Source organism: Papio anubis, chromosome 10, assembly GCF_008728515.1.
Source record: "Papio anubis isolate 15944 chromosome 10, Panubis1.0, whole genome shotgun sequence".
Lineage (NCBI taxonomy): Eukaryota > Metazoa > Chordata > Mammalia > Primates > Cercopithecidae > Papio > Papio anubis.
Genome location: NC_044985.1, coordinates 115,940,335 through 115,960,065, shown reverse-complemented (window position 1 = coordinate 115,960,065; position 19,731 = coordinate 115,940,335). Strand labels below are relative to the sequence as shown.

The 19,731-nt window shown below is 44.0% G+C and overlaps 1 protein-coding gene across 1 annotated transcript in view; it reads right to left on the bottom strand.

Moving 5' to 3' along the window:
• The window catches only part of DIS3L2 (DIS3 like 3'-5' exoribonuclease 2), a 441,955-nt gene that overhangs the window by 186,774 nt on the left and 235,450 nt on the right, over window positions 1-19,731 (bottom strand). The window contains 1 exon segment of the mRNA XM_031651606.1: window positions 8,691-8,770. Coding sequence (XP_031507466.1) covers window positions 8,691-8,770 — 80 coding nt within the window.

Genomic DNA, 19,731 nt, shown 5'->3' with positions numbered 1-19,731 from the left:
TTGTGCATGCCACATAGGAAAGATAACTGGACAGCAAGGTGGACGGGAGACAGTGAGGAGGGAGGGAAATTACTGAAAAAACCATGACAACAGTCTGGAGAGGAAAAGGAATCAAATGTGGTTCCAGGATTACTTTGTAAAACTTTGATTAGACGCCGGCCGATTCTATCATAAAAGCAAGGGGCGGAGAAAAAACAGGCTCAGTGAGACCCTTGTCCTGCTGCCCCTCCAGCTCTCCCTGCCAGAAAACTCCCAAGTTTGGTCTTGAACTCCTGGCCTCAAATGAGCCTCTCACCTCGGCCTCCCAAAGTGCTAGGATTACAGGTGTGAGCCACTGTGCCCGGCCTGAAACCTCCAAGTTTGGATCTCTGCAACCTCTGCTCCCACACCTGGGAGGCTAAGAATTACTGAAGAAAATCTTATTATTCTCCAGACTTTGTAGGATTCAAACCCAGACATACCTAAGCAGTGTTTGCCAATGCTTTGTCTGATGGATTCCTGGTCAGTTCCCTATCCTATCTGTGATGTGTGCGTGACATGGACATGTGTGTGTGTGTGCGCGTGTGTGTTCATCCGCGGTTCCTCGCTTATGACTCCTATAGCCCTTATTACAGTCTTTTGTTAAAACGTTGGGGAGCTTTAGGCCACTGAATCTCTCTGACTTTCTCCTGCCCTCCTTTCACCAGCTTCTTTTTCTCCCCAAGGCAGGATTCTAATCTTCCCCTCTTCCTATTAAAATGTTCTCTGACCTACCTTGTCTGATTGTGGGTTGGAAGACTTCCATTTCAAAAGGGGTCCTGCCCGATAACCTGGAAGAGGGAATGCTGCACAGAGAGGCCAAGAAGCATCTGGACAGGCCTTGCTGAGTTTCTCCACTCAGTCTGTCACTGAGATCAAACACTTTTTGCCCAATCACATTTCTACATGGGTGTCCACGCTTCAATCATGCCTATCGAATGAAGCCTCCATAAAAGGCCCAATAGGACAGGGGTTCAGAGAGGTTCTGGAGAGCTGAACACATGGAGGTGGCATGCCTGGGGAGGGCATGGAAGCTCCACATCCCTTCCCCCATACCTCACCCTAGGCAACCGTTTATCTGTATCCTTTGCAATATCTTTTATAATAAACCACTAAACCTAAGGGTTTCCCTGAGTTTTCTGTGAGCCACTCTAGCAAATTAATGAAACTCAAGGAGGGGGTTGCAGGATCCCAAACTTATAGCTGGTCAGACAGAATCACAAGTAAACCAACCTGGAGCCTGCGACTGGCATCAGAAGCATGAGGCAGTCTTGTGGGATCAGGAGCTCAATCTTTGGGATCTGATGCTATCTCCAGGCAGAGAATATCAGAACTGAATTGGAGGACACCCTCTGGCATATGCTGCAGAACTAATTGCTTGCTTTGTGTATGGCAAAAAAGCACCCAAGTATTTGGTCATAGCAGTCTTCTGTGTTGATTGTTGCAGGGTGGCAGCAGGGGAAAGGCAGTTTGCGTTGTTTTTTTCCACTCAGACTATCTCCTTCACCACTCCGTCAGCCCTCTCAGCAGCGTTCGGCTTTCTACTTCACAGTGGAAGCGGGTATGGCCAGGTGTGATCCCTCATTAGCAGGGGCCCATCAACTATGTCTTACCTCTCTGTCTCATAGAAAGAGGTGTTCTGGCTGGGCATGGTGGCTCACGCCTTTAATCCCAGCACTTTGGGAGGCTGAGGGAGGCAGATCACAAAGTCAGGAGTTTGAGATCAGCCTGGCCAATACGGTGAAACCCTGTCTCTACTAAAAATACAAAAATTAATTGGGCATGGTGGCGTGCACCTGTAGTCCCAGCTACTCGGGAGGCTGAGGAAAGAGAATCACTTTAACCCAGGAGGTGGAGGTTACAGTGAGCCAAGATTGTGCCACTGTACTCCAGCCTGGGCAACAGAGCGAGATTCCATCCAAAAAGAGAGGAGAGGGGAGGGGCGGAGAGGGGAGGGGAGAGGAGGGATGGGAGGAGAGGGGAGGGGATGGAGGAACGGGAGGAGAGGGGAGGGGAGGGGCATTCTTCCTCTGCCTTGGCCTTGCCTTCCACTTATGCTCTGATTCATCTCCCACCTTCTTCTTCAAGATCCTGCAAAACAATCAACTCTTCTCATGCCTGTGTTTTCAACTTTTCCTTCTCTGTCATCTCCTAGCTCTCAACATAAACATATCAAATATCTTCCATCTTAAAAGCAAAGAAAAAAGCCACCTTTGACCTAAGTTAGTTAGCAAGTGATGAGTGGTGAGAAAAAAAAAAAATGGAAAGGTGGCTAGGTGAGAGGGGTGGAATCAGAGGCAGAATGGCTAGGGAAGGCTTCACTGAGAAGGCGACCAATCAAACCTGAAAGGAAGTGAGAAATCAGCCATGTGGCTTTGCAGGGAAAGGGGAAACCAGGCACAGGGGACACCAAGTGCAAAGACTGCAGAGCATGAAAGGAGGGGCACTGATGCCTGAAGGGCTGGGCAGTGAAAGGTGAGTTAAACAGGCAACTGGAGAAGAAAAGCCCACATTTAGAACCAAGAGCAGGCAGGGTCCTTTGAGTCCAAGGAAGAGTGAGTGAATTTCAAGGAGGAAGAGCACACTAAAGAGCCAAGTGCTGTAGAGATGCTTAGTGAACTGAGGCTGGGGCAACCTGTTGCAGCCAGCATTCTGAAGCCACGCTGCAAATGGGATAAGGAATACACGGGAAGTGAGAAAGCAAGAGCAAGTAAAGACAACTCTTCCAAGGTGTCCTGACAGACACAAGTGAAAGTTCTGGAGCTGGAGCAGAGTACAGGAAGGTTTTATAGGATGAGGGAGACTTCAGTTGGTACAGCAAGAGGAGGAAGCAGGGCAAAGGGAAATGTAAAGGGGCTGGGGTGAATGACTGCTGGGGAGAAGTCTTCCCAGAGGTGAGAAAAGAGCCCAGGAAGAGGGTCTGGCCTGGCTGCTAGAGACATGCATGAACCTTTTCACTCAGAAGCTCCAGGACTCTCAGGTTTCCTGTTTCTTCCCAGTAGCAGGTCCAGTGACTTCATCTCAGCCCTTTGCTCTTTAAAACAACTACCACCCCATCCTATCCCTCAGGCTTTCTAGCTAAAGCCTGGGCACACAGGGGGACACAAGAATTTCTAGCTCCTACTTCCTCACTGCCTCCAAAGGTGATCAGTCAATACAGGAAATTCTCAGCAGGTGACAAACATAACCATTTGGGGAGCCAGAGAGTTTATTAGGAAGTCTCTGAAATCCTTACAGGCACTGCTCCTAGACTCTCACTCTATTCCCTTATTGCTATGGGCTCCCAGGAACAGTGCTGTCTGCTCCATCCTCCCCCAAAAAAGCCATGCAACCAGGCAGGCCGCAGAGACAATCCAGGCAGGCAGACTGGTGCTTCCTTGAGCACAGTAGGTAATATGCATCCCAGAGGCCCCTCAGGCTGGATGCTGTTCCAACTTAACCAAGTATTTTCTATGCAGATAGTGGGACAGACCCTTCTTTTTTTGAGTCAGATGGCTGCACTCTGTGGGGATGGGAAATGTGAGCGGGCAGCGGAGCAGAGGGCTGTGCACCTGGGGCTGTAGTTTCATGGTTCAGAGAGGAAAGCAGCAAGGAGGAGAGATGGACATGAGGGATGTGACTATGATATCCAGCTAGGCATTCCATAAAGACCTCTCCTAAATTGTGGTTAAGGTGTATAAACTCCAATTTCCAGAAAGCCTCAAGGATAAGTGGATATGTTTATTTCTTCTCATTCACTTATTCACTCACTCCTTTTCCCCCAGTGGTTTTTGGTATGTCCACAAAGTTGTGCAACTATCAACTATCTAATTCCAGAACATTTTCGTCACCCAAAAAGAAACTGAAACCCATTAACCATCATTCCCCCTTCCCATTCACTCATTTCTAAGGCCTGGCTAGGGTAACCCTGTAAGTTCAACGGCAGAGCGCACATTAGAGAATACAACTTCAGAGAAACAAGATGCTGGAGAAGTGAAGTTCAATTTCCTGCAGGATCTGCTGGGAGCCTGAATCAATGAAAAGCTGAATAAAGGTCCTAGCTGGTCAGGCTGACAATTTTCCCTCAGAGACTAAGGCAAAGCCACAATGCTTGATTAATTGAAGAGAATGGGTAGCTGTTACTCTGAACCCAGTCCTGCCCAATAAGGAGGAACTGGCAAGAAGAGCGCAGGCCCTAATAGCCAGGGAGGCGAAGTCTGGATACAGGCAGCCATGAACTTCAGACTTCATAAAAGCAGAAATGACTCCATGACATGGAAGATGGGCTCACACCTCATCATCCACTGGACACCAAAGAATATTTAGGATGCTAAGTTGAGAATTTTTGACTCAGAAGACACATGATAACTGTTATCTAGTAACTGACAGGTTGTCAAACGGGACACTAGATTTGTTCTATACGGCCCCAAGAGGCATAAATGGGACTAATGAGTGGAAAATTACAGGAAGAGAGCAGTGTTTCAGATCATTACAGGGAAGGATTTCCTAACAGTCAAGCCATCTTAAGGCAGAATGATTGCCTCTAAGGTAGAAAGTTCAAATGCAATCTAGACATTCGATGCAGTGGAGGTAATTCAAAAACCAGAGGGTGATCTGACAACTGTGGCATTCCCACACTTGAGCGTTGAGGTCAGCTGTGAGGTAGGCTGCAAGTGACCTGGCACGATAATAAAACACTGAGGCGCACGATTACTGTCTCCAGATTCTGGATTATCACTATAACGCCACTCCTATTCACTTATATCACTAAACATTTTCTTGAACAAAGGTGAAAAAACTCTACACTGCTGGATAATGCTCATGGGAGTGTTCTCCTGAAGTGTGTTTTCAGGCTAAGAAAAGTGGAGAATTACCAGGTTGGATGACTAGTAGAATCCCTTCCAAGCTGAGATTTCACGAAGATAGGTGGCACCCTCTCCTCCGCCTGCAACCTAATTATGATCTACTGGTAGACAGGTGGTCACTGCGATTTGTTGAATTGATCACTGGAGTGCCTCACCTGATAGACACTGCTAACAAGTCCTGGAGTACATCTGAACTCTACCAAAAAGGAAAGTAAGGACCAGGTATGTCCTGGTCAGAGTACATCTGAACTCTACCAAAAGGGAAAGTGAGGACCAGGTATGTTAAATCTGTCTGCTTTTCACAGAGTGGTCATTCAGATAATTTTAATGAAACCAAAGGAAAGTTAAACTTTACAGTTTCTTTAAAACAAACAAACAAACAAAACAAAACTACAGATGATATAAATAGGCCAAGAAAACACTATTTGTTTTTTGAAACTTTAACATTTTTCCCCCTAAGCAAGAATTGACATGAACTGGTAACTACCTCAACCTGAACTTAGCCAATCTCACCCCAATCCAAACTGGAAATGACTTTCCCTTTTCAACTCCTTGGATAAATGGCCCTGGCAGAAACTGTTGTCACAAAGGCCAACTGTAGAAGTGCCACCGTAAAACTGTTTGCTGACCAACTCAGGCCTTTTCGGAATCTTCCCTGACTCCTTTTCCATGTCCTTTCTCTGCTGCTCTGCCAAACTGCTCCTCTGGAACGACAGAGAAACTAAGTGGATGGAAGGTGTCTGGTCACCTGGTGCAGCAGGCTACTGAGCGGCCTGTGATTTCTGGCACCTCATAATATTTTTGTATTACACAATTTTTTTCATTATAAAACTATTATTGCCACATTATAAAAATTTGGAAACTAAAGAAAGGAAAAAAAATCTCTTATGATCCCATCATTCAAATAAAATCACTGCATTTTGGTGCATTGCTTCCTCTCCTCCAGGGCTCTTTGTATATAGTTCCATGGGCTGCGTCTAATTAGCTTATTTATACATACCTCAGCTCTTCTACAAAGAATTTGCAGCAACTAACATAAATATCATCAGACGGACAACTCCACGCCAACATACTCTCTCCCAAACCAGCTTGTACTCCTGATTCCCATTTCTAACTTATGGGTTCCATCTCCCAGTCATCCAGGTTGAAACCTTGGCACCATCTTGGACTCTTCTCCCTCAACCCCAGTATTCATTTCCATAGATTCTTCTGTCATTATCCCTTTCTCACATCTGTCCTTCCCACTCCAACCCCCCTATTGATTTTGCTACCATCTAGTCCAAGTCCATAACTATTGCAATGTTTCTCTGACTCATTTTCCAGCCTCTAGTTTCTCTCCTTTTCCTTGAAGTGCTAAATTATTTTCCTCTTTTTGAATGCTCTCTTGCTGAACAACATCTGCTTGCCTTTCCATTGTCTAACAAACGAAAAACACTATTTGGTCTGAAAATTTGTCCCCAAATCTGTCCCCAGTCTATATTTCCTACCATATCTTTGACCACTTCCTCTAAGAAACCTCTGCTGACACATTTGTACCCTAGACATAAAACTGCAGTGTATGCAGTGAGTAGGGTAGGACATGTGCCAGCTCCCTGGAATCCTTGCAAGGTGCAGCGTTCCAGGCCAGCTGAGACAGAGGAACAGGTAGTAGATGTATCCTTCTGCTATTATCAACTATGAAACTGGACAAAACAAAGGAAGCAATTCTGTCCAAGCATTACACAAACAGTAGAGGTGTGAACCTAGAGGGAAGGAAAATACGAGGAATGAGGTCCATGGTCACCTGGCTTTCAGCCTAGGGGCATTTTTCACACTGTGGCTTAGGGAAGTGGCATCTACATACCGAGCAGGTATGCCTAAGCCTCCGCATGCAACAGAGATTGCTAAGAATGTAAGAAATCAAGCCAGTACTTGCCTTTTGAAGTAGGCTGATTGAATTTTGGATTTTAAAAAGATATAATTTCTCTAAAATTTCCAGGGGACCTTTTCTCTTGTTATGCTTTATCTTTCTTTATTGAGGCTGGGCACAGTGGCTTGTGCTTGTAATCCTATGGTGGCTCGTGCTTTGGGAGGCCAAGGCAGGAAGACTGCTTGAGTTTGGGAGTTCAAGGCTGCAATGAGCCACTGAATTCCAGCCTGGGCGACAGAGTGAGACCCTGTCTCTAAAAATCGATTAATTAATTAATTTTTAAAAAAGAAAATACTGAGCAATCTTGCCCATAGTTTCAAGGAAGATAAAAACAGGAGATATGAACATCTTTGCAATGTTTTAAAAGACTAGGCCACTAGGCCATCAGTGCTTGGTAGCAGACTGAAACTGCAACGGTGGATATCCACATTGGGCAAATGTCAAAGGCCATGTTAGTGCCAAGATCATCTGTGAGGATGACCAAAGCCAAAGCAGTCACCCAGAAGCCACCCTAGAGAGGGGCAAGAAATAGGTAAAAACTAGAAGCAGCACATCTGCGGTATTAGAAGAGGGATTGTGGGTGCTGGGCATGGTGGTTGATGCCTGTGATTCCAGAACTTTGGGAAGCTGAGGTGGATGGATCACTTGAGCCCAGGAGTTCAAGACCAGCCTGGGCAACATGGTGAAACTCCATCTCTACCATAAATACAAAATATTAGCCAGGCTTGGTGGCGTACATCTGTAGTCTCAGCTACTTGAGAGGCTGAGGTGGGATGATCACCTGAGCTTGGGAGATTGAGGCTGCAGTGAGCCATGATCATGCTACTACACTCCAGCCTGGGCAAAAGAGTGAGACTCTGTCAAGAAGAGGAGGGGAGGGCAATGGAGGGAAGGGGGAGGGGAGGATTGGTAGGGTTCACTTTTCTCACATCCTACACATTTTTCCTTTGAGAGTCAATTGCTGCATTCTCTTCCTCCAGCTATAATTTCCAAAGACAACTAGCCTCAATCCTACTTTTACCTGCTCAGTAACATCCCAGAAGAATGTTTAAAGAGCCCCTATCAGTTTGCCTTTCTCAGCTTGCTGGACAGATGAAAACCTACTGGGAGTAGCCCAGGCTTCTCCAGCTCAGCCCTAGAGAGGCAGTTCTCAGGGTTCCTGCTACCCAACTGGAAGCATGACTTTGAAGAGTACCCTTCCAATCACGTTATTTGGTGTTAAATTCAGGTAAAGAACCCTATGTCTCTCCCAAGCAGAGCCCTTAGGAACTTTCTTTCTGTGATACCTTACGCCAACACTGGAACTATCTGAAGGGCCAAGGCTTGCAATTCATTCTTTTGCACTCACTGTTGCCCCTTCTGAGGCCCAAGAAGAGTCTAGTGAGAGAATATTTCTCATTCTCACCCTCACCAACGTCACCACAGGAACACAATCTTTTTTTTTTCTTTCTTTCTTTTTTTGAGATGAGTCTCGCTCTGTTGCCCAGGCTGGAGTGCAGTGGCACGATCTCAGCTCACCGCAAGCTCCGCCTCCCGGGTTCACGCCATTCTCCTGCCTCAACCTCCCCAGCAGCTGGGACTACAGGCGCCCACCACCACGCCTGGCTAATTTTTTTGTATTTTTAGTAGAGACGGTTTCACCGTGTTAGCCAGGATGGTCTCGATCTCCTGACCTTGTGATCCGCCCGCCTCGGCCTCCCAAAGTGCTGGAATTACAGGCATGAGCCACCGCGCCCAGCCCAGGAACACAACCTTAAGGTCACATAGTTGTAAAGGCTCAGAGGCCTGTGGCAAGTTCAGGCACAAAGCAAACCTAGCCTTGCAAAGTATGCTGCTTAGGGAGCGCAGGGCAGCCAGGCAAACCACACAGGCATGCAGACTGCCTGCTGCCCAGGATGCTATAGAAATTTCCATCCTACCATCAGCGAGTGGCTTGCAGGAGAGGGCGTCATCGAGGTCTCGGGCGGTTGATGGGTCAATGGTGAAGATACAGTCTTTTCTAGGAAAGATTGAAGAAACAATTAGCAATGCCACAAATAATAGCAACTTTACCCCATCATAGTACAGCTTTAAAGAACAGTGAATTTTGTATATGTGCTCTGCTAGGGAAAGTGAAAAATAACTTCTATGAGAATGAGATCTTTAGTTAAATGTGAGACTGGGAAGAGACAAATGGGTGAGTGATTTTCTCTTCCTCTGTGTGAACTGGCACCTACTTCTCCTTCACCCCAAGCCAGAAGAGATGTGAGTGGGTGAAAATGAGGCTGCTTCCATGAACGAGGCTTCTCAAGAAGAGTTGGCCGACAAGAGCGGCAAGTTACTTTGGTAAATTATTCTTCAATTTACAACTTTGGTAAAATATCCTTCTCCAGTGTCTGATGGGAAGCTGTCCTTTAAGGACCTCTATGAAGATAATTTACTGTTCATTCTCCTATATTGAAAAAAATGGGGGTATGCCAAAGAATAAGTCATCTGACATGCGATACAGGGGGATGAGACCCAACAATAAGCTTTGCAAAAAAACTGGGCCGTACAGTTAACCATAAAATAAGCCTACCTGGAAGTAGCACAAATCACAGTCTGTTTCCACAGAATAATTATATACTACAACCAAGCTTATACTAAGTTCACCATTTTATCCTTGCACGGTATCCTTACGAACACTGCACTCTTAACCTGTGAAACTCTCATTCTGTTTATAGTTTCCCATATAGCATGCCTGACTCAACCCACCCATTTCCACCATGTAAACACCTAAAGATTTTGGCAGCAGCTGTCCTTGGCTCTCCATACCTCTGGCCTTTCCTGCCTGGGCACTACCTGGAGATTGGGGTATTCTGCAGCAACTGCCCTTCTGCCTCCATGCCACACTCTCTAGTCAGTGCTCACTGCTTCCTAGGTTCTTCCTCCACTCCAACCAGTACTAGCAGTGCACTGCCACCATTTCTCTGTCTTTTGCTGATTCATCAACACTGATGATGTTGTCCATACTTGTACCAACCATGATAAGACAGGCTTTGTTCTTAAAGACTTCTTTCCTGGTGTTGCTCCTCTGTTCAAAACTTCCTTGGCAGGAGTGAGCTATGATTGGGCCACTGCACTCCAGCCTGGACAACAGAGTGAGACCCTGTCTTCAGAGGCTGCCAAGCTGCTCTCGTGCTGGCCTGCCACAAGCTCTCGGGGCCTTTCTCTGTCTCAGTCTTAACTGTCCACTTACCCTACTCCTAATTACTCCCAACAGCCCTCTCTAATCCTAACCACAATACTTCGATCCTAAGAGAGTATTAATTATAAGATGCACCATCAATTCTGCAATAGCTTTTGAAGAAATAAAAACCCCACCACATTAAATATATACATTAATTTTAAGACATTTTAGAATTTCAAAAATGTCAAATGTTTAAAAAATAATAACCTTGTTTGGATGGCTCACTGCAGCCTCAACCTCGAGCTCAAATGATCCTCCCACCTCAGACTCTCAAGCAACTGACAGTATAGGTGCATGCCACCATACTGGAGTAGTTTTAAAACTTTTTGTAGAAACAGGATCTCACTCTGTTCCCCAGGCTGGTCTCAAACTCCTGGCTTCAAGGGATCCTCTCAATTTGGCCTCCCAAAGTGCTGGGATTATAGGTGTGAGCTACCATGCCCAACCCAAAAAGTAATCTTAAATGGTAAATGGACAACCAGACTGTGGTACACTCCCAAAATGGAACAGTAATTAGCAACAAAAATTAACAAATTATTCATAAATCCAACAGCCTGGATGAATCTCAAAGGTATTGAACTGAGTGAAAAGAGCCACTCTCAAAAAGAAAACAAAGCACTTTGGGAGGCTAACGTGGGCAGATCACCTGAGGTCGGGGGTTCAAAACCAGACTGGCCAACATGATGAAACCCCGTTTCTATTAAAAATACAAAAATTAGCTGGGCATGGTGGCATACGCCTGTAGTCCCAGCTACTCAGGAGACTAAGGCAGAAAAATTGTTTGAACCTGGGAGGCGGAGGTTGCAGTAAGCCAAGATTGTGCCACTACATTCCAGCCTGGGCAAGAGAGAGAGAGACTCAGTCTCAAAAACAAAAAAAAAGGGGGGGGTGGGAAGAGGGGAGGGGAGAAAAAGAGGAGAGGAGAAGAGGAGAACAGAACGGAATGGAAGGAAAACAGAGATAAGACAGAGAGCAGATCAGTGATTGCCAGAGCTAGGAAAGGGATGCTTGTATGGGGGCAGCAGAGGGACTGGAACTAAATCTATACATGTCTTAAAATTCACAGAATTTTACATACAGCAAAAGGAGGTCAATTTTATTGTTTACTATTTTTAAAAAAAAATTAATGTGACTTTCAAATCAAGAAAAGTAAAACATATATGTTAAATATTCATAGGGTTGATCGACAGGTGCTAGATTTATGGATTAATTTTTTTTCCCTTTAATGTGTACTTTTTCATATTTTTAAAATTTTTCAATGCAATTGAATATTACTTTTGTAAATGGAAAAAATAAAAACTGTAGAGAATCTTCCTCAATCAAAAAACAATTGATCAGATATGTATTATTGTTTGTACATAGATTTAGCTATCTTGTAACATTTGTTACAAGATGCATTTGGCTTAATATAGTTAATGGCTTCAAGATTACAGATCTGGTAAAAACTGTGTCCCCACTGGATGCTAAGACAATAGGGCAGGGAAAGCTGGGTGCCATTCAGGTGGAGGGAACAAGAGCATTTAGAGTGCAGATCCCAGAAAGGGTGGTTAATCAGGAGACCCAGTCTCCCACTAAGTATTTCGAGGAGAGTCACACACAGTGTAGGGAACATGAAGGTTCAAGCCTCAAGATATACAGAAGTAATTCTGGTTCCACTATATAAAAGAGGTTGTAAGCAAGAGTGCCAGAGGAGAAGAGAAACACTGATCTCCTGGAACGTGTGCTCCAAGGGCTGTGTTCCCAGAGCCTTGAACAGAGGCCGCACCTCAAACATGTTTGCTGAATGAACAGATGGATGGCAATAGGAAGTGCCCAGGAGGTGAAATCAGACCTGGCACCACAGCAATGGGCTGTAATTGATGAGGATCTTGAACTTGGCTCACAAGGTAAAGAAGGAAGTATCCACTTCTGTCTCCTTTTGGTATCTCCCATAAAACCTAACCAAATGTTTTATATACACTGAGTACTCAATAAAAAGGACTTGTATAACTGAAACTAAAAAGTCAGACATGGTAGTAGGAATGTTTGGTTCTTCTTCTTTCATCATAATGACATCATAAAAGCCAAAAAAATGTTCCCCTAGTCAAAATCAAAAAGAACTCCATTAGCTTGGTTGCAGGTGGGAAACCATAGTTTACTAGATTACTTGGAGGGTTGACTAGGAAGTTTTATTTTCTTAAAATTAAATGTCTCTGGGTGCTTTGAGACTTTCATTTCTATCGATCCGGTGCATTAATGATAATGCCCATTAAGACATTTCCAGCCTGAAATTGATTCAACCATATGTGACCGTGTAAGATAAACAGTGTAAGACTGTTTATCAGTTTGTAAATGTCTTCTTTGGGAGCACCCACAACTGCTTTCTAAGGAAAATCCTAGACTAGCCTGTAAGGACTCAAACCAACTCTCTATTACCGTTAACACTTTTTAATCTGCTCTTAAACCAGAAACATAAAAGTCTAAATTAAAATGGAACCTGACAAACAGTACTCAGGAAGGCTTGCTTGCTGGAAAGGTAAGCCATCCAAACATTATTCCTGATCAGGAATTGGCAAACCATATTACACTGGTCAAATCTGGCCTGCCACTTGTTTGTGAATGACCTACAAGATGAGAACAGTTTTAATATGTTTAAATGACTAAAAAATAAAAAATCAAAAGGAGAATACTATTCTGTGACACAAAAATGATAGTGGAAATTCAAATTGCACTACTCACAAATAAAGCTTTATCGTACATAGCCACACTTTTTCTATACAATGGCAGTGCTGACTAGCTGTGACAGACAGCTGTTTTAGTTGTGCCTAAAATATTTGCTATGTGACCCTTCGTAGGAAGTTTGCTGACCCCTGTTTTAGATCACTGTTTCTGAATGTGCCAATTAAGTGTTTTTTTTTTTTAAAAAAAGGTCTTGTGATTAAATCAGTTTGGGAAATACCGGGCTGATTTCTTAATTGTAGGGCTTCAAGGAGCCTTTAATATGCCAGTATCAATAGCTCTTGCCCAACCCATTTGCTCCTGGCACTTCTCTGTGGGACAGCATCTCCCAGAACCAAGATTCCTCAAGGGAGCACCTTTGGAGATGCGAAGAACTGCACTGAAACACCCTGCACAGGCCTCCCATGGTGCCCTCGTCCTACTTGGGGCTTTGCCACCAAGGCTACCCCAAGGGACACTGCAAGAAGTCAACCAAATGACTATGCTATCACTGCAGGGAAGCAGGGAGAACAAGGGCCCATTTGACCATGCAGTATCCTTTTATAGAGTGCACTTATGGGGAAAGTTGATGCAGTATAAGGAAACACTCTTCTCGTGACAATCTGTATCTTACAGACACACAAATTTTATCCTTGATGGTTTCCCTTTTTATGCTATATGAACTGTCTGCTGTACAAAATAAAATAAATAAACTTTAAAAAGCTTTCCTTTTTGCTTTGGCTGCTAGGAAACTCAGAAAACCTTCCTAACTTGCCTCTAGGAGATTTTATTTATAGTTTGCACTTTGTGAACTAACCCTTATCCTGGCTGTGCCTAATTTTCCTACTCACGTGTTCCTTTTGCCTCATTTCCTAATTTTTAAAAAACACTTGCTGGACACAGTGGCTCATGGCTGTAATTCCAGCACTTTGGGAGGCCGTGGTGGGCAGACTGCTTGAGCTCAAGAGTTCAAGACCAGCCTGGGCAACATGGTGAAACCCTGTTTCTAAAACAAATACAAAAATTAGCCGTTGCGGTAGCATGCGCATATAGACCCAGCGACTCAGGAGAAGTAGGTGAGTACTCCTGAGCAGTAGGAGTAGTCTACTATTACTTCCAGTTAGTAGTAGAAGTAGGAGAATCGCTTGAGTCTGGGAGACAGAAGTTGCAATAAGCTGAGATCACGCCACTGCACTCTAACCTGGGTGATAGAGCAAGACTCTGCCTCTAAAAACAACAACAAAATTCACTGCATTTTACACATATATGTGTGTGCGTATATATATGTGTGTGTGTGTGCGCGCGCGCGCGCGTGTGTGTGTGTGTATATATATATATCTGTAAACTGCCTTCAAATATTTTTGGATAAAAGCAGTGTGTGTGTGTGTGTGTGTATATATATATATATATATATATATCTGTAAACTGCCTTCAAATATTTTTGGATAAAAGCAGGGTATAACTAAATACATATGTATATTGAGGGATTACAACATTCCAGAATCATGTGTTGAGAGGATGCTGGAAGAAAGAAAGATGCAGCCTAGACTACTAAGAGAATGAACCTCTCGACAGTAAAACTCAGAGGGCTCTCAGAAAGCATTTGTACTGTAGCAGCAGACTCCAAGCTTGCTCTCTCACTATGGAAAATTGGGAGAAGTAAAGGAACGGTAAGTGACCCTGACAAACCCCAGTCCTCAGTGCTGAGAGCCAGTGATTTAATCTGTTGTCATCACCGCAATTACGAGCCTACCACGATGTGTTGCATGAGGGCTCCTTCTGCTTGCAAGCCGCAGTGGCTAGGAGCTGCTGGCCTCAGCACTTGGGAGCCCAGCCCCGTGCGGCGGGGTTGAGGGTGATGGGGGTGGTGCACCATGCAGCTGTTACACTCGGTTAACATGCTTGGGATTTTACTGGCTCCTTTTCTGGAAGACTTTGGTCTCACAACCTGCAGGGAGCAGCCTGGCCTGCCAGCTTTTAGAACCTGTGAGACCAAATATTTAAAGAGTTCCGCAACAATGGTTAGAAAGAAGCTAACCCTGACCCGCAGAAAATAAAGTGCCAGGTGGGGGAGGGAAAGAATGAGACTCCAGTTCATGAGGCTGCAGAATTCCAATTCAGAGCAACGTTATGTAACCAAAATTTCTGAAGGCACGTGACTGAAGGGCTTAGGAGAACTTTTTAAAGAGACAGAAAACTTCTAAGACTGTGTTTTACCCAAAGCCATTGGTCTGGGAATTAACATGTGAAGAGTAAGTAAAAGTCTTCTATAATCCCTTAAGACCTCGCCAAGAACCCTAGGAAATAACAAAAGCTTAGAAATAATTTCTGTTCCTTTGTCATTTACACTCTTCCTCTGACCCTGTACCCTCAGGTTCCTCAAGGTATTAACATCTCTACCTCCTTTAAGCTGGAAGAAGCTGTCTAGTCACCACAGCAACATTTACTCACCACTTTGTCATTATTCACCTCACTGGATTTTGGCCATGGACTCTACCACATCACAGAAACTGTTCTCCCTAAGGTTAAGGATGCTGCCAGATTAAGCATCTTAAAGTATGCATTGGTCAAAAACCTTCATCAACTCCTTACCGAGAGAAATAGAAAGTCAGTTTAGTATTTAAAGCCCTTCATGACCCAGCCCCAATCTGTACTTTTCCAGTTAGACTGCATGCTCCCCCATGTCCCTCGTGTGCTAAATTCTTCTCTATACCCTCTGCTTTCTGAAGTGTTGTTTGTGTTGTTCCTATACTGGGCTACTTACTCCACCAATCTCCAATGTCTAAGATAGCTTGCAGTTAAAGGCCTGGCTGCAATGCCAGCTTTTTTTCCAGTAAACCCTCACAGCCCCACAGAATGGAAGCCACCTCTCCCCCATCTGCCCTACCCATGCCTGCAATCTGCCCCCTCTCTGATGGCAACAGCCACTGTCTCTGGCATGTTGGTGGCCACTTATGGACATGTCTTATCGCTGTGACAGGCTGGGAGCCAGTATCAGGTCTGGTAATGAGATTGGCTGAAGGGATACAATCCCTTCCAGCACGTTGAAGGCACATATGTAATGAATAGCTGATGGAGAGATGAATGAAAAAATGACCAAAGGGCTTTTGTGGAGCACTTTTCCATTCAGTTTTGCCACTGTGTCTTGGGAAATACATTTAGGATTAGAACTCATGACTTCCTGGCATTCAATCCTGTGGTCACACCACAGTGTTATTGTTTCCAAAGGTGTCCTTTTCTGTCTTCATCCCATCTTCTTTTCTCATAAACCAGTGTTTTACAAACTGTGGTTCAGGGACCATTTCCAGATTAACAAAATTTATAGAGGCCCTCCTCTGTCCGTGACTCTGGGTCTGTCTCCGTGCTAGCAAGTAATTCTGGGGAGGAGGATCTGGGTCAATGATGAAGAATGGGTGAAAAGCAATGGAAAAAAATTAAGAAATAACCTTAAGTGGATAAAGAATAAAACTTTCAATCCAACACTTTCTTAGATTAGATGGCTTCACAGTTTATATAGAAATCAGCACATTTTATGTAAACTGTAGAAGGAAAAACAACGGAAGAGCTGGATCATTCACTCACAAGGATGTGTTCCCAAGTGTACCATTGCAGAGAGTCCAGCCAGATGGGTGCTGTAACATTCCAGTACAATCTGATGCTGAATTCATCTGAGCCTCCATTTCACAGAGCTGGGATCATCATTCAAACCTAGGTCTGTCCCCTTGTTCAGTGGGGCTGCGCCTTTTCTTTTCTTTTCTTTTTTTTTTTTTTTTGATGGTAGTTGCCAATATCATAATACTCTTTCACTCACTTCTACTCACACAAAAGATGCTAAGAAGCAGACACAAATCACAAATTTTTTAGAACAGGAAAACTCTATGGTCTATTTAGAGCAGAAAGTGACCTTGGTCCATTTGCCTCCACCTCCCCAGCCTCATAACACTCAGTGGTAAAGTGACACTTAATGAGGCCACATGGCTAGCAGAAAGAAATGATGCAGCACTGTGGGCAGGCCCTTTTCACCTGACCAGGGGTTTCTAACCTCGGGTCCTCAGAAAGGTCAACTCAAGCTTTAGCAAAATTCTACACCAAGTGAATGTGATTATTAAGTTCTTTTATTTTTTAAAGGATAGTAATGAAACTTAATCCAAACAAACTGAAATGGTCCGCCCTGTTACGTCCCTTTACTCATCAGTTCTACTCACCGGTTCAATGAACTTCTCATTAGTCTATGTTTTTTTTCTGTGTGTTTGTTTTTGAGATGGAGTCGCGCTCTGTCACCAGGCTGGAGTGCAGTGGTGTGATCTCAGCTCACTGCGACCTCTGCCTCCCAGGTTCAAGCGATTCTCCTGCCTCAGCTCCTGAGTAGCTGGGACTACAGGTATGTGCCATCACACTCAGCTAATTTTTGTATTTTTAGTAGAAACGGGGTTTCACTATGTTGGCCAGAAAGGTCTCAATCTCTTGACCTCGTGATCCACCTGCCTCGGCCTCTCAAAGTGCTGGGATTACAGGCGTGAGCCATCGTGCCTCTTTTTATACTTTAAAAAAACAACATCCTGAAGCAGAGGACAAAGGACAGGACGGGTCTGGGACTATGGGAGCCAGAGATCAAGGGATGAGCCAGGAAAGCCATGGTTTAAGCCCAGAAAAAACATTCAAATTAATTTTCTTCCCCTCAATTTTCATTTGAAGAATGTTAAACTTTCAGGAAAGTTGAAAGAATAGTAAAATGAACATCCATATACCCTTCATCAAGATTCATCAAATTTCAACATTTGCCATATTGGCTTTATCTTTTTCCTCCTTCCATCCCTCCCTTCCTATGTCTAGCCGGTTGTTTTGTGTGTTTATTTTTGACATCCGAATTACTAAGAAGTATGTACAGAGATGGTGATACTTTCCCTCTCCATACTTTAACATGCATTGTCCAAAACTAAGGGCATTCTTCTATAGAACCACAACACTAACACCACAGCCAAGATTAATACTTTCATATCACCCAATTCATAGACCGTGTTTAAATGTCTTTGATTGTTTCCAAAAAGTCTCTTTTGCTTTTCGTTTTCCTCCTGATCCAGGATCTAATCAAAGTTTCCACACTGTATTTGGCAGTTATGTCTCTTTAGCCTGTTTCTTGTTCAACTATCTTTTGTTTTTCTTTTTCCTTTTTTTTTTTTGAGACGGAGTCTCGCTCTGTTGCCCAGGCTGGAGTGCAGTGGCGATCTCAGCTCACTGCAAGCTCTGCCTCCCGGGTTCACGCCATTCTCCTGCCTCAGCCTCCCGAGCAGCTGGGACTACAGGCGCCTGCCACCACGCCCGGCTAATTTTTGGTATTTTTAGTAGAGACGGGGTTTCACCGTGTTAGCCAGGCTGGTCTCGATCTCCTGACCTTGTGATCCACCCGCCTCAGTCTCCCAAAGTGCTAGATTACAGGCATGAGCCACTGCGCCTGGCCTATCTTTTGTTTTTCAAATATAATGTTGCTTTTTTATTTTGAAGAGTCCAGGTCAGTTGTCTTGTAAAGCGTCTCATGTTCTGGATTTATTAGATTGTTTCCTCACAGGAGGAGGAAGAAAGGGATAGAGAGAAATAAACCAAATGTGACAAAATTCATCTCCTCTGTATTTCCTATAAATGGAAAGTTGGGTAAAAAGGCTTGACTAGATTCATGATGAGCATTTTGGCCTCAAATTTTCACAGGTGATGGTGTGCATACCTTCAGAAGGCACAAATGTTAGGCTGTCAGGTTGGATTACTTGGTTAAGGTGCTAATAGCTAGAACTGTGTATGTTAAGGCTACCTTTTACCCTTTGTAAATAATAAGTAACATATAGAATGAGACTTAGAGATCATGTGAATATCCTGCTCTCAAAAACCCTTTTGGGGCTGGGCACAGTGGCTCACGCCTGTAATCCCAGCACTTTGGGAGGCTGAGGCGGGCAGATCACCTGAGGTCAGAAGTTCAAGGCCAGCCTGGCCAACATGGTGAAACTCCATCTCTACTAAAAATAAAAAAGATTAGCTGGGCATGGTGGTCGGCACCTGTAATCCCAGCTGAGGCAGGAGAACTGCTTGAACCCAGGAGGCAGAGTTTGCAGCGAGTCGAGATCATGCCACTGCACTCCAGCCTGGTCAACAGAAGAAGACTCCATCTCTTTTCAAAAAGAAAAAACAACCTTTTGGTCAATGGTTTCAGCATTTAGATGACTTGACTTTTGCCTGAATGAATTATAGCCTTGCAAATTGTAAAATGTTTGCTAATCCTATATCTCCTACATTTGCTGGCTATCTTCTATTAAAAGAAGTTTTTTCCTGTCCCAGTGTTTTTTGTTTGTTTTTTCAGTGTCATTACAAATTCATTGATTTTTTTAAAAAATTCACTGTGTTATAATCCATTACCATTACTGCCACTACTATTCCTTTTGATACCTAAATTTTCCCAAATTAGGCTGGTGGGAGCCCTTTCAAGTGAGCCTCCATATCTCTGTGGCAAGTCTCTCAAGCTGTACAATGCCTGCCCCAGGCTTATAATCACTGACTTCCCTACATAGCCCAAATTCCTTCTTGTGGGAACGGCATTTAGAAACCAGGCTGGGGCATAAGATATGCTCATTACTACTGAGCTACCATTGCCTCCAGGCCCTTTAAGCAAGCAGAGTTAGAAAATATTGGGTTGAATCACATGAAATTGCTAATATTTGACTATGTGTGGCCTAAAAACTGGCAATGTCATGTGGTTCAACCCAGATGCTGTTTAAAAATCATGAGTTCATATTGACAACCCCAACTGAAATCTAATACCGTTAAGTTCTTATCTCCCCCATTCCATATTTATATCTTTCTTTTTCCAGTTCCCAATGGCCTTGATATTCAAAACTATTTCAGAATTACAACGCCAACACCACTCACAACAACAAATCTATTCAGTTTGATTTCTTTGGTGGTTTATCCTTAGAATATACTCACTATGGGTATATGGTTCGAGTGCTTAAAAGTTACTTGAATTCTTTTTTCTGTAGATGCTGATGCTATACATTCAAAAAACATTAGGC